The following is a 15,400-nucleotide window of genomic DNA, read 5'->3' as shown; positions in this document are numbered from 1 at the left end:
CCCTATCATACACAAAAGAAAATAGTGGGTATTTTACCTACCTACCAAACATAGACAGGACAAAAAGGTCAACAAAAAGGGCTTCTCACCCCTGAAGCTATTATTTCACATTTTCTTTTTCAGATTTTCTGGAAATTCTGTTGACATCTGCGCTACATATGGATGGATACCTGACTCATGACAGCATGCCCAATATTAGGACCCTGAAACTGAAGCCGCTAAACTGAATTGAGGCATCATTAATGTTATGATTATCACCTGTGCTTTTCCTACTGTTTGAGAAAACAGTGAATTATAATTAGGGCTCAGTAATATAACAGGAAATGTCAAAGACTGTTGTCTCAATGGAGGACATAAATGGAACTGAGGTATCATTAATATTATTAGTTACTCTTGTAACTAATAATAACATCAGTTGACAAGTCACAACATCTGTTGAAAAAGGCTGATAAGCCCAACAGTAGTAACGAAAATGCTAGAAGGTGGCAGCTATTTGGCTGGCGAATTTTAATTTCCCAACCAGAGCAGTCCAACCTTATCAGCACTCATCCATGAATACAAGGCATAAAGGACTCTCTGACCAGCGTGTTATTACTGAGATGGTTTTCCTATTCACTACACTGGGTGGCAGTATGTACACCTCGAAGTTCATTCTCTCTTAGAGTAATTGTCAGTGGCAAGTGCTGTGAAAGTAGCATATCATGCTGCAATCTAGACAAGCACAAACACCTGTTTGCAATCCACCACACCGCAACCGACCTCCTGACATCTGTTAACACTTTCAACAACTCCACATATTTAAACTGGAACTGGCATCAGCTGTCACATGCAGAACACAGTACTTAGTCCCTCAACAAGTCATTGTAAGTCGTTCAGGTTCCTAGCCATCTATCCACAACAACAGTGTAGTATTGTTTTCTAAAAATGTCAGTTTTCTCTCTTGAAAACACACACACTCTTTCTCAAGCCCATCATGTTTTACCATGACATTTTGTCTTCATTTATTTAATTATATAATTACACTGGTAAAAGTTTTCTTTGAGAATCACAGCCCATAAATGCCCTGCTCACTAGCCCTGATCATTACACATTACTCACTGAATGAAGATGTTTTCACAGAATAACTTGCCTTTAACATGCTCTTGACCGAACCAGAATAACTATGCAATTTCTGCTATAATGAGTGCCAAAGATTTTGGCATTTGCAAAGAACTTAATTTCAAGTAACCAACCTTTCTGACCCACGTGTGTTCTTCTGCCAGACTGCGCTTGACACAGAATTCTGGTGAGAATTGATGGCTAGAGGTCAATATGTATGACCGACACTGTTTTCTTCCTCTGTGTGCCGTACTGCAGAACTGGCTAGGTTTGCCTGAGAGGCAGAGTTATTTTTGACAAACAATACTAAAATGGGGTTCTTTTTTCCAGGTTGTCAGATGAACAACTTCAGATTTTTTTTTGTTGATCCACCATAGATGTTATCTCAAAAATACAAACAAATAGAAATCCAATTCTGATTTCTTATGGATTAAAAGCAAGCACTTGTTTTTAACACATGGGCCAGATGCTCTAAGCTTTTATGCAAATCATGTTTAAATGAAGTTCATCCAACTTCTTGGAACTGGACAATGTTTTGCATTTCATGTTTCTGAATGAGGCATCTTCTCAGAGGGAGAGTGGAGGAGTCAAAGAGTAGCAACCAAAATTCAGGCTCTAAAACTAGGGAGGCCAGCAACATTGATTGGTATGGTAAAACACAAAATGCACAAATTCGCCAACACAATGTGTAACTTATTTAATGTTAAGAGAGCCCTCCACCAATTTCACATTGCATTCCCATAACATTTTCAGGCTTACGATGGGCAGTTAAAAAGGAAAAATCGATGCAGCAGAACCACAAATATCATTTTCTATTCCATGCATTCTTCTTCCTCGTCAAAACCTTGCCCAATAACCACAATGCAACTTGACTGTCAACAGTGAGTTTCGGGTGTGTTATGCAAGTAACCTTAGCCTCAAGCAGAGATAAGGAACGGCCATTTGAATGACATTTGGCTACTGATAAGATTCCACACAGCTCCTTCTGGAGCCACAAAAGGCTTTATACAACTTTTTTCACATTGCAATTCTCCCCGAGACCTGTAAACAGACTCTGATGTGTTCTCCTTTAATCTTAAATGTTGGGCACATAATATCTAGAGCAAAGGATTACACAGTAGTCTACATTTACTCAAATATTGTACTTGGGGTTTCCATTTTCTGCTACCAAATACTTCTACTACACTTCATTCAGAGGCAAATATTGCACTTCTTACGCCACTTTATTTCACTGATAACTTAAATTAATAGTTACTTTGCACCTTCAGACTAATTACAGGAAATATAATTAACAAATAAATGATGATGTGTGATTATAGTTAAAAATAAGGTAAGAGTTTACTGATCCCTGTGGGGAAATTCACAAATTATTCTTAAGCATCCGTGACACCCAACTGCAAAAGTCAGACAGGTTTAAAATCAAATTATCGAACAACAAACCACACCTTCCCCCCTTCATCCCCGTCAGATATCCCAGATCTCCGTCTGTTAAAGTTTCAATGAATGACTTCTCTTTGCTGATTATCTAATGTTGCTGGCCAAATCTAAAGAAGCATCACAACAATAGATGCATTTTACAGATATTCTGACAAGGAACAAGATTGTGAAATGTCAGTGAAATCCAAATAGGGTTTTACTGAGCTACACTGATACTGTACAAACAAATAGCAGTACTATACATAATAAGGAACACAAATTACATCTATGGGCCTTTCCATCTTGAAAGCTTTCAGAAACAAAGGAAGATGGTCTCTTCTGTGCCATGAAACAACCAAACCTGAACTGGGCTACAAATATTCAAATCCATACCTGAATTAATTTTAGTATATGATAGTGATGTGAGTGGACACTAAAACAAGGCAATTGAAAATGGGATTAACATCCAAGTGCGACCCTTCAAACTGAAATTGGTAAGAATATCCTTCACAGAAACACAATACACAAACGATGCAGCGCTGGAACAGACTAATTTCGAATTTTAATTAGGATCCAAAGAAGAGTAATACTATTCAACAAAACACCTTAAAGCCAATGAGCCAAGCTCCAACCATTACAAAGCTACACACAGAAGAAAATGGAGAGAAGTCCTTTCAGTTAGCTCATCAACGGTGCACCGCCTAAACACAGACCTCACACAAACTGGACCAAACAAATCACAGCCAAAGAGAAGGAAAACATTGGACCTTTCATACAAACAGTAACGTAAACATAGTTATTTAGCACTGACCTGCCCCATACTGAGGAAATTAACTTGGCACTTTGAGCAACTGTCAAAGATATTCTGACCACTGAGCCTGGCCATTGAGACTGGTGGACACAGACAAAACTGGCAACCCAGAGTTCTGCCAGTAAGAAAAGGTACAGACAGAGACTCAGAGACAGAGACACATTAGTTTCCTATGTAAAGAGAGGAAACTGCACAGTAGAAAGAGCTGGAGCCAAGGAGATGTTAACTTCTGACCTCTCTTTTACCTATCTTCTGATACTCTGTTGGCTCATCACGCTGCTCTCACACCTTCATACTGTCATCCACAGTTTGGAAATAATACGGTTTAGTCAATTTCTCCTGCATTCCTCTCAAGAATCTGCAAAAAGAAAGAATAGATTTAGCAATCTCCAAAATGCGGCAGAACATAAATTGCTTAGGAACGGTAATGTCAGCAATGCTTCACTGATCCAAGGTTAGCTGTGAGCAAAAGCTGCTGTTGTAGCAAGAAGATGCACACAGAACAGAACAATACCAGCAAGACAAACCTCAAACATGTCCAGTTCAACCACACTGTGTATTTGTGATGTAGAGGTGAACCGCTAACTGACTTGTGTGTGGACAGAAACAGCAATTCTTGTTCATCTTCCTGACAATAACCATAAGCCAGCAGTAGTGTTCTGCTGGCTTATGTACTGCTTCAAGCAAGCACAAAGCATTTTAGCTATAATATTCAATCATAAAAAATGGTTAATTTAAAGCAAGGCAAAGCTTTTTACATTAAAACTTAGCAATAGCTTCTAAGAAAATGTGGCATGGGTTTTCAGCAAATTTGTAAAGCCAGCAAAACAAGATAGAAACCTGTGTGTGTTTGCATCAAATGTTCGAGGTGAAAATAATCAAAAGCACTTCAAAAGATTGAATAATAACTGAGCCAGAATAACTCTGATACACCATGGCATTACATTGCTGCTTTCCACCAAAGATGGCATATCAGTATTGCTAATGAAAGAATTTACAAATGAACACAGGTTTACAGGTGCAGGGAAGATACAAGCCAACACATTTTGCATTGTTCCGGTAGTTTGTGCAATATCTTCAATGCAAGACATCATCTGTGCAGTATAGACCTCTGCTTAGATAACCTCTGTAATACGTAAGAGATGCTGAGGATCAGACATTGTTAATTACTATTGCTGTTAAACTAGGCAACACTGTGCGAAACATTGGTGGATAATTAATACTGTAGCTTTTTCAATAAAAAAATTGTCGCGTGAAGTCCATCTTTTATTGCAACAAATGAAATAAAATAATAATAAAAATGTATAAACAAAAACCCACATCAATATCAGTGTTTATGAGACATCAATCTGTGATGGTTAAATAATAATCAGGGGGTGTATCTGAGTTTGAATTAAACAGATACTGTATCAATGAAAATGACAATTGCAATTATAAATAGAGAATTAAATCAATTCATGCACAGTTTAAGTATTTTAATATACCCTAAATGTGTCACAGCAGATGCATTTGTGGAAACAAAACTTATAATTAAGGGCAATTAAACTAAAAATAGACCCCACGAGTTTGGATGCTTTAGAAAATTGCAGTAATCAAGGAGGACTTAATTTCCTATCCTACACTTGACAAAACCATCTTTCCCTCTCATTAATGTCTGATGGACATGCACAAAACTTTCCATGAACCATTTTTACTTTGTGGCAGGGCGCATCCTATCCTGCTGAAAGAGGCTACTGCCATCAGGGAATTCCGTTTCCATGAACGGGTGTATATGGTCTGCTACAATGCTTAGTTGGGTGGTATGTGTCAAAGTAACATCCACATTGCCCAAAGCATCACACCGCCTCCGCCGGGTTGCCTTCTTTCCATAGTGCATCCTGGTGCCATGTGTTCTCCAGGTAAGCAACGTACACGCACCTGGCCATCAACATGATGTAAATGAAAACATGATTCATCAGACCAGGCCACCTTCTACTATTGCTCTGTAGTCCAGTTCTGATGCCTGTTGTAGGCACTTTCAGCAGAGGACAGGGGTAAGAATGCACACTAAAAACTCCTGGGTTATTTCTTCAACCCATTTTCTGGGTTATTTGTGTTGGGTTAAAATTATGGGTTATTTTTTCAGAGAGTAACCATTTTCTGGGTTATAGGGCTAATATTTTGACCCAATTCCTGGGTTGTTTGGGTTTCTGGGTTGTTTTTCAAAGAGTAACCCATGTTCTGGGTTAAAGGGTTGGCTTTCTCTCTCTCAAATTCAAATGAGCTTTATTGGCATGAATGTATAGCAACCACCCCTAACCCTGGAATTTTCTCACAACAGTCATTTGAAATAACTGTCACTTCGCACTCAATCCGTTTTGGCATGTGCTTCTTCGGTGCAACTTCGTTGTGTATTCAAGGTAAGCAAGTATTTTCAGTGTTGATGTAACGTAAACTTTTGTGCCTATGTCCCCGTTGCTAGTTTAGCACCATTTGCTGAAAAAATTACCATGCTTAGTTGCTACATTTAGACTAGCATTAGCTGTGGTAATTCTGTGGTTGCCATGTACATCTAACTACTTTAAAGTCTGTGTAAAGTCACACATGCCATGACACAACCAATGTTTGAAGACTTTAAGCCTTAAATTCAATCCAGTTATTGAATGTTTGAGTTGTTTATTTTTCTATTTTTTATATAGAGTTTAATTTAATGCAATAAAAATGTAAAAGTGCTTGAAGTCACATGTCTTCCTTTGTTCTGTTTTCCAGCCACTCATCTGTTTCCATGGTTTTTGTCATTTAGTTCATCTGCATCACCTGTATTCTGTTAATCAATGTTCATCTGTGTTAGTATTTAGTTCCTTCAGTCTTTGGCCATTCTACTTTACAGTCTTGTTTAGTGTGTGTTCATCCTGCTTGTCTGTACCTTTTGGAGTTACTTTATTAGTAAAATGTTTGAATTAGAAGTTTGGACTCCTCTTCTTCTGCCTGCACCACACTGTGACAGATATAATGTAAAACAAAGTTAAGTTATTTTTGACCCAACTCCTGGGTTAAAAAGGGACCGACAAATTTCTGGGTTATTTCAACCCAGATATTGGGGTTGTTCTTTTGACCCAGAAGTTGGGCTATATTAACTACAACATTGGGTTTTTTAACCCAACATTTGGGTCAGGTATTTAACCCAGATGTTGGGTCAAAAAGAATAACCCAGTAATTAGTTGGTCCCTTTTTAACCTAGGAGTTTTTAAGTGTGTGGGCACCCTGACTGTTCGGCAGCTACACAGCCCCATACACAACAAACTGTGATGCCCTGTATGTTCTCACACCTTTCTATCAGAACCAGCGTTACCTTTTTCAGCAACTTGATCTACAGTAGCTCGCCTGTTGGATCAGACCACATGGGCCAGCCTTTGCTCCCTACGTGCATCAATGAGCCTTGGCTCCCCATGACCCTGTCACCACGTCACCTTTCTTGGATCACGTTTGATAGGTACTGACCAGTGCAGACCAAGAACACCACACACTAGCTGCAATTTTGGAGATGCTCTGACCCAGTCGTCGATACATCACTATTTGGCCCCTGTCAGAGACACTCAAATCCTTACGCTTGCACATTTTTCCTGCTTCTACACATCAACTTAGAGGACTACATCTTCACTTGCTGCTTAATGTATCCCACCCACTGACAGGTGCCATGCTAAGAAAATCAGTGTTATTCACTTCACCTGTCATAATGCTACAGCTGATACTTTGTTAGTTTTACTTTCCATGTCAGTAATCAGAGGGCTGTGGGATTTGAATGCTTGCATCAATACTTACTTACATGAAAAAGAATAACACCCACAAGTGTGCAATTACACTGAACTTTATCATTAAAGGCATATATGTTAATCTCCCCCAGCGTGTGTGTGTTTCCCCCTTTTTTCACAACACTGAAAACACAGCTATGGCTACATTTCCTGGTGAATAGGCTACAGAGGACAGGGAAAGCCTGTTGTCATTCTGCAAGAGTTTGGTAGATTTATTTTCAAGCAAGACAACTCCCTGCGTACTACAATAAAGCTACACAAGAATGGCTTTAAAATATCCTAGAGTAAGGAAGTGGGCAAGTCAGAAACCTCTGTCCAATTGAGGATTTGTGGCAGGACTCGAAAATTGCTTTTCACTCATGGTCCCCATGGCACTTGACCGAGCTTGGGCAGTTTTACTAGAAGGGGGGGGGCGTTTCGTCCATATGTGACATAGACCTATCCACACAGTCTCCAGGCTGTAACTGTTGCCAAAGGTGTCTCTACTAAGTGTGCATATTGGCTTGAAAGGGGTGCATGATGTGCTGATGTAGGCTATAGTTAATAGCTGAACTTAGTTTTTACAACAATCTGTAGATATGTTTGACATTAAGACCACCTCCGTGACAAAATACAGCCTAATCACAGAGATAATTAAGGGTTCAGTTAAAACACCGAACTTACCTCGGAGACCGCTAAAGTTAGCTCGTTAAACAGGTGCCCACACTTTTACGTTATTGTTTCTCACATAGCATTAACAGCCCTACTTTTAAACGTCGTAGCTATAACGTCCCCTTCGGCTTACAAAGCAGTTGGCTACCAACACAACACTACGCCGTCTTGCCTTGTGCTGGATTTTTGCACACGTCACTAAAGCTGCCCCATCTGCAGGTCCCCTCCGGTATAACAGGTGACAAAGTGCCTGGTCATAAAGCACAGGTAGGCCTAAGTAGGCCTATTCTAATTAGGATGCCAACAGAGCTTCTTAAATGTAATTAAACCTATCTCATAAGCTGGAGAGGATTTATGTATTTGCTAGCGGTATGGAGCAATGTGTTTTACAGCTTACATAGATAAACTGAAAACAGCAATCCACTGTGTTTGTAACAGTATTTTATCTTAGCTAATTTGCAACGCACGTCCCTAGAAGGGATTTTAAAGAAATACAACATTATTAAACAGTGAGGAAAAAAGGAAATGAAAAAAGTATACAAGTAGGCTACAATAGCCTAAGTTACAATAGAACACAAGATAAAATGAGTATCTGAAGATACAATAAAACACATGTATCATGAACTACAATAGACTAGAGTACAACCTTAAATCTTGATTTTTAGTTACCTCACATAGGCTGCCTTTTAATTTAGGCTACCATACTGTAAACGGATGGAGTCGGTATATGTCTGGTCACAAAAGCAGCCACTATTGCTATTGGGAAAAAAATTGGCTACAATTGCGTTTTTGTAATCAAGTCAAAACCAGATAACTAAACTGTGGCCGGATGTGGGCTCTTTTGTACCACAAAAATACATTTTTAGCACCTTCACAACACGTGTGTCCGGGTCGTGGAGTTTATTTTGGAATTCCGCACCAGAAGTGTGGCGTTTTATCCCTCTTAACTTGACTCCGTGGATCAATCCAGGAGCGCCGCTGCCGCCTTAAGCCCCCATTTACCTGACGGTGTTATAAGCTGATGCAAAGAAGGACGCATCTCTCTTCTCAGTTTTTTTCTTTCAAAGTAAACGGGAACAATTTAAGACCGTGGTAGCCATGGAGAACCAGCACTTTACAGGGATGGAATCAGCTGGAGTGCTTTTACGCATCGCACCTCTTGGAGCGTTGATACAGATTATGCTGTAGAAAAAGGGTTTTAAAAAACTGCTCAGAACATTAGAGTAACTACGCTCTGCGTGTGGACCGTATATAATGAGGTACGGATTGGTTGTCCTTACTGCTGGGTTTACAGGTTTGCTCAGTTTTACCCTCCTCGCTGTGGCTATTGGGACTGATTACTGGTACATCATCGATGTGAAGCAACCCAACCACACAGGTCCAGACGACCTGAGTTCACATTCTGGACTGTGGAGAATTAATGAAGGTATACCAATTCAATTCAAGCCTACATATTATAGTTTGTAGTTTGTGTGAGATTTTCTTCAGAAGATAAGTTAAGGCTTTATCGTGTGGCATACATACTGTTGGGCGTAAAAAGTATTGACGGGTTCAATCACAAGGTTTATTAGGCTATTTTGAATTTGTTTATGTTTCATCAGGCGTGCAAATAACAGTATTGATGGTGTTGAACTGTGAGTTATGTGATGCAACATAGTCTTTACATTGTTACAGTGGGTTATCACGGGTGTCTGATGTTGCTGCATTACCATGTTTATTGTCCACGCAGATGCTAGTTTGGTTTGGTTTATTCCTCGGCAATGTCAGGGCGGCAGAGAACTCTGGCGCAAAAACTCATTTTTGTGACAGTGGTGCACAGAGGAGGTGACATGCCAGTGCGTTTAGCTTGGAGAAATAAATTACAAAGACTGTGCTGAATTATTAATTACTGAATAAGATTCTTAACATTTCACTTTTTATTCAACCAGTATAATGAACCATACAGGAATAATATCATAGAGCCCAAACCTCATATTCACAGTTTAGTTTCTTTTGTTGTAGCCTATATAACTGTAGGAACTGTAACCTCTCACATCTGTCTCAGCCCCTGCAGGCAGCTGCTGAGGAACACGCAGGAGGTTGCAGAGAGATTCTAAAGGTTCTTTTTCTGCTCGCTGGCTGCACTGCTTGGGCTCACAGTGGTGTCCAATTTGTTGCTGGTGGCGCCCAGAGTCCTCAAAGTGAATGCTAAATAATGAGACAATGATTGAAGCTCTTCAAGCTATGCTCACCTGTGACATATCTGCAAAAGTGGAACATGCACTGACACAAAACTGTCAGGCATGCAGGGCTGGTGAAATGTGTCACACAGAGGTGTAATAAAAGGTTTGATGCATTTAGTCATGCAATGTGTTACAGCCTATCTCTGAGTATAATTATTTGTGCAACTCTAGGATAAAAACTGACATTGTTATCCAGCAGGAATTTTGCAAAGTCCTACAGCTCTGTCCACATGTCCTGTCATGTGTGACCTTTTCCCTTGACATTTTCAGGCACAAACAGGAGCTCAGTCATCCCTTCTTTCACAGCAAATATGTCCAGCCTGTCAGAGGCGGATAGGCACCTTCTTGGTGAGTGGTTTTATTTATCAACTGTCATAGTGAGGTGTTAATGAGTTTGATTTAAAATAAAAACAAAGTCAATGAATCCTGACAAAAGTAATTGGTAGGTGTGTTGGCTGTTGAAGTAATAACATGTACAAGCGATAGTATGAAGAAAGTCAGCACATCCCTTAGATGCTCGACTGGTCAGAAAGTTTAACCCAGAGGACCTACAGTAAGCAAATATGAACATTTTGCAAACGATAATGTGTTCTCTGAAACAGTTCCTGTCTGGAATTTTGACAATGAAATACAGTAATAAATTGTCCACTGTGACAGAGAACACTCTGCAAGTTGATTTTCATACCCTACTAATCATGAAAATAGAAACCAGTGGTTCCCTGGATGATCAATCAATTTGAAAAGCTATTGCAAATGGTTGCACTTAGTAGTTATTTAAAGCTGGAGTAGGCAATTTATTTTAGAAGCATTTTGTGATGTTTGTTGACATTCTCTTTACATACAGCAATCAATAAATCAAATGCTCTGACAAAATAAAAAACATTGATATCTGTGGCTGTTGCAGGACTGTAATAAACTATTATATCTGCCAGTCTACCTATCGACGTGCCTTGCTGCGCGAACTTTGCCCGTGTACTCACTGCCCATGAAAATGTGTTTGGGGGACTGACTGTTGAAGGGAAGGGGGTGGGGTGGGTATTTTTTCTGGTCAGATGCTTTCAAAATCTAGCAATCGTTTGCTAGTTCTCCAAAGATACCCCAGCTCTAAAAATGCAGCTGACTTGTAGATCAGGCACTGTAACACATTGTTGCATATGTGTGTTTACAGGCTTGCATAAGGTCGTGGTCATCATGTTGCCCCTCAGCCTGGTCCTGCTGGTGTTTGGCTGGATCTTTGGACTCGTCAGTTCATTGGCCAGCAGTCCTAACTTGCTGGTTGGATCAGCATCCTACTTTCTCTTCTGCAGTAAGTCCACAGATCATTTATTATTTTCATTTTTTTTTTCAAAGCCTGCAGCAATTATGTGTGCTTGACATGTAGACTGGTTGGAAGCAAATCCTCTGCCTGCTCATGTCAGTGTGTAAGATGTCCAGCGCAAGAATAGTGTTTAGGCGGCACATCCTGCACATGTAGGTGTCTTTGTTTGTGTTAACTCTTGAATATGCAATTTCAACTGCTCCCACTGACCTCTGACCTTTAGCCATCTTAGACATTAGAAGTATACTGGAGCACACTGAAGGCCAATGAGAAAACAGTGATTAGTGTAAATGTTATATCTTGCAGTTGTGTGGAGAAGATTGTTAAAAGTAGAATCTGTGAGTGCATTTATATCTCTGTGTGGACATTCAAAATACCATTTGACTTAACTGAGTTGAGTTAGGTATCTTTTTGCTATTTGTTATTAGAGTAGGTGGAGATGGGGAAGGAAATAAGGAGAAAAAAAGCACTATGCAAGACTTCCATCTCTTTATTCGCTCTTTTTGTCAGATTTTGTGAATAGACACCGGGTGATTGACTCAAGACATTTAGATGCAGTTATGGTAGTACTGTGAGAGATGTTTGTGCTCCTCTGACAGGGACTCCTACTGTATATGCTGAATCACAGATTTGAAGACCTTTTCCATACACTCCAAACGTGTGGAAATAAAGTTTGAGGTAATGATTTACTGGGGACAGTTTTTTTTCTTACCAATCAGATTGCATAAAATAAATCATAATTGCAAGCAGATGAGCCTGAACATGATTTTAGACACCAAACCACCAAACATTCTCACTGTGGATATGGACATAATTAACAGCATTTGGAGTGATTGCTGATAGTGATGGAGTGGCACATAATAGCAGACGATCTTATCGTTGATTTCAGTCTGTTTTAAATACAATATAAACAACAATGTCTTTCTTGTAGAATCTGAGGATGATCAAATAGGTAGTTACTTATATAGTGGCCTATTACACAGAATATCATTCCAATAATCTTGGACAGTCAAATCATCAACAAACATCTTCCTGAAATGTAATTGTGATGCGCAGCCCTGACATTTGATGGATTACTGAGTTTGTGAACACATTTGTTAGCCATGCTAGTGACAAAGTTTCACATTGAGCAATGTGCCAATAGGTCTTTGAAATCCCATCTGAACGCACATCACGTACAACAGCACTGATTGGACTGGAATTTGGACAGGCCTCAGATATCACATCTGGCCAAACTGACATTTCCACCTTGGACAATTTTTACTTCTTCCTCAGCTTTAACTCTGCAACTCAAGGTTGTTTTTAAAAAGCTGCCTTCATGCCATTAAAATGGTCAAATCTGTATCGCTTTTCTCAGTGAGCACAATAGATGTTCAGCAAATCCATAGTGTGGTATTGGTGCAGTAGCAGCTCAGACTACCCATAAAGTGCAATGGAACTATAAAAGTCACATTATGCACAGGAGACTACACAAACAAAATGGATGTAGATTAGAACGAAAGGTAAAATCTTGACCATGTGGGAGGAGAGAACTGGTACGAATCAGTGTCAGTAATTTCTCCAATTTCTTCCCCAGCAGACCACAATTATGACTGTAATTGAGCACATTTAAGCCTGAATTGAAGTCTTGTATAAAAATGATTGGTCCGCCTGGCCACAAAAGGGTGGTCTGCCGAAGAACCCGCTGTGCCTCCTTCAGCACTGTTCATGACATTTGTACTTAACATTTTGTATTTCTTTCTTTCTTTCTTTCTGCTCTGGTGTGTGTGCCTACATGCAAATTAGGCACACTGCTTGACGGACATTGAGAGACGAGCCCACAAGTAATTAAGAATGGTTAAATGCAGCAGACAGTAGTTAAGTGTGTAGTGGTTCTGCCTTCTATGGTGCCATACAAAAGGTCAGTCTGAAATATACTTGTAGAGGTGACTACTCGGTATTTAAGTGTGTTTTGGGGGTTGACATTCAGTGATGTGTTATTCCTTTCGGCCCACTCCTGTGGTAATTATTATGCGAGATGTTTGATCCGATTTGTCTGTTTGGGAATACAAGAAATAGAAAGTTATGTCACAGGTCATAGTGTAAATGCTCTGATTAAATTTAGAATCACCTTGCTGGAATAATTTGCACATGAATGAGAAACATTTAAATCTGAAATGCTTCAAGATTGCACTGTTCCTCATTAATGGGCTAACAAGTCTATGTTGTCTAATGCCATCCATTGAGTTATGTGAAAGCAAAGTTGGGGGAAAAAAATATTTTTTGCTAATTCATTCACTATTACATCAATAGCCTCATTGTATAAACTGGTTATGTTTCATACAACACCATGATGTTTTAGGCAGCTCAAGGGTCTTGTGTCTGGAGAATTCATTCCAAATCTTCAAGAAGGATCTATGTCCATGTTACAGCGTGTGTGAAAATCTGGGCAGTTATGTATTTCCAATGGTGCCATCTGTCTGTTTATGTGCACCAACAGGTCTTTTCACCCTGACTGGGGTCAGCATCTACATCAAATACTCGAACCAGGCCATGGAGGAGTTCCAGCGTATCGTGTCCCCGGAGAACCTTGCCAATGTGGATGTTTCCTTTGGCTGGTCTTTAGCCACAGCCTGGCTCTCCTACAGCCTGGAGGTGGCCACTGGTCTGCTGCTGATGGTAGCTGCCAGAATAACTCAGATTAAGGGACGCTATGACTCTGGTGTAGCCATCGCCATGTTGTAGATTGGTGTTTTTCGATACCCAAGTGAATCTAAAAGCCCAGAGGTTGGATGATATTACTGTTGTTATTCCTGTATTTATTTTTAGTACTAAAGAAAATTTCTTTTGAAGAGTATTGTAATACCATGAAGCAGGTAGCGATCAAGACAACAAAATGTAAATGCGAGCTCGCTTTACATAACTGCAACTATGGAAACACAGATGCTGAAGAAGTGATGCTGTTGAACATCTGTTTGATCATTGTTTTTGCTGGCTTGTTGTTAATGCCTGCTGCCTTTCATCCTCTCAATATAATTTTCTATCCATTGTCCCAATGATGCTATAAATGTGGGCACACAAATAGAAAAACAGAGGCTACCCTTTCAGAGTGTAATTACTGCATAGATTAGCAGATTCTTTTTTTCTTTGAGTGTTTATCAGTAATTTCAGCCTTGTTGGCATATTGCAGTCAGTATTTATGTATAGCTAATAACCCTTTTATTATGTATACATTTCTGTAAAGGTTTGTGGGTCACATTTTAGGTTTTCCTTTTTGACACCTGCTTTATCCTGTAAGGGTGTTTGGCTTACACCTACTCGACACCCATATGAAATATTTAATTCAACTGAAAAAATTGCAGATTCTGCAGCAGAGAATCACCAGGCAATGCAGCTGTATAGACTCTAGCATGCTGTCAGGAATGGTGTAGTTTCTAATATTATTATAAAAAAGCTGCTGCATTGTTGATCCATGTACCAGAGTATTGTGACTTTTAAAGAAACATCTAAAATATTAGTTTGCGCCTCCTGCTTACAAACTTCACGAAAATCCACCCTACTGGTGAATGCATTATGGAAACAGGGCTAAAGATAAGTGCACTCATGCCAGCTGTTTTCACAGAATATGTGAATGTGTTGCCTTGCAGTAGTAGTAGCTGGATATTGTAATGTTGTCTGTGCTGTCATTTCTAGAAATGAGACTCCTCTCTACATGTTGGGGCACAATGAAAATACAACACTGAACATTTTGCAATGCAGAAAAATGTATTGTGTTGTCGTTCCCTTTTCACAATCGCATCAAACCTTGCTCATGCTTTTGTAACAGAACGGCTTAACTTTTTCTTATTAACTGTGATAGCAATGAAACATCAATCCAGCTGTAGTGTGAATACATACTGTAAGTATGCAACAGAAACCAGCCACAATGATCAGATGCTTTCAAGTGCACAAATGTCCTGAGGAGTCATCTAAAACACAATGATTATATGCTCATGCATCCACTCTGTTTTATGTATTCTAAATGTAATACAATTCTGAGAAAACAAGTCTTGCATTTACTAGACCACCGAGCCTTAGGTTAAATTGGGACTGCCTGCCTCTGAATGTAAATGAA

The 15,400-nt window shown here is 39.5% G+C and overlaps 1 protein-coding gene and 1 long non-coding RNA gene across 7 annotated transcripts in view; one reads left to right on the top strand and one right to left on the bottom strand.

Annotated features, from left to right (window-relative positions):
* Window positions 1-7,990, bottom strand: part of LOC119890361 — a 51,396-nt gene extending 43,406 nt beyond the window's left edge. Inside the window, exons 1-2 of one of the 6 annotated variants that reach the window (XR_005442225.1) lie at window positions 7,780-7,990; window positions 3,560-3,683 (exon numbers count right to left, since the gene is read on the bottom strand). This is a non-coding gene — a long non-coding RNA (uncharacterized LOC119890361). The remainder of the gene's footprint in view (window positions 1-3,559; window positions 3,684-7,779) is intronic. The other 5 variants (XR_005442223.1, XR_005442228.1, XR_005442221.1 and 2 more) reach the window with 5 other exon arrangements.
* A 718-nt stretch (window positions 7,991-8,708) lies between these two features.
* On the top strand, window positions 8,709-15,054 carry LOC119890293 (transmembrane protein 235). The gene is made up of 4 exons (XM_038701489.1): window positions 8,709-9,193; window positions 10,260-10,337; window positions 11,158-11,295; window positions 13,787-15,054. The coding sequence occupies exons 1-4, from the start codon at window positions 9,022-9,024 to the stop codon at window positions 14,029-14,031; spliced, it is 633 nt and encodes a 210-aa protein (XP_038557417.1). The 5' UTR covers window positions 8,709-9,021; the 3' UTR covers window positions 14,032-15,054.
* The last annotated feature ends 346 nt before the right edge of the window (window positions 15,055-15,400 follow it).

The sequence above is a fragment of the Micropterus salmoides genome, unplaced genomic scaffold, assembly GCF_014851395.1.
Source record: "Micropterus salmoides isolate LMB-PRFRI ecotype aquatic unplaced genomic scaffold, ASM1485139v1 Ms_hic_scaffold_10, whole genome shotgun sequence".
NCBI lineage: Eukaryota > Metazoa > Chordata > Actinopteri > Centrarchiformes > Centrarchidae > Micropterus > Micropterus salmoides.
The sequence above is the reverse complement of the archived record's forward strand: the minus strand, read 5'-3'. Positions and strand labels throughout refer to the sequence as shown.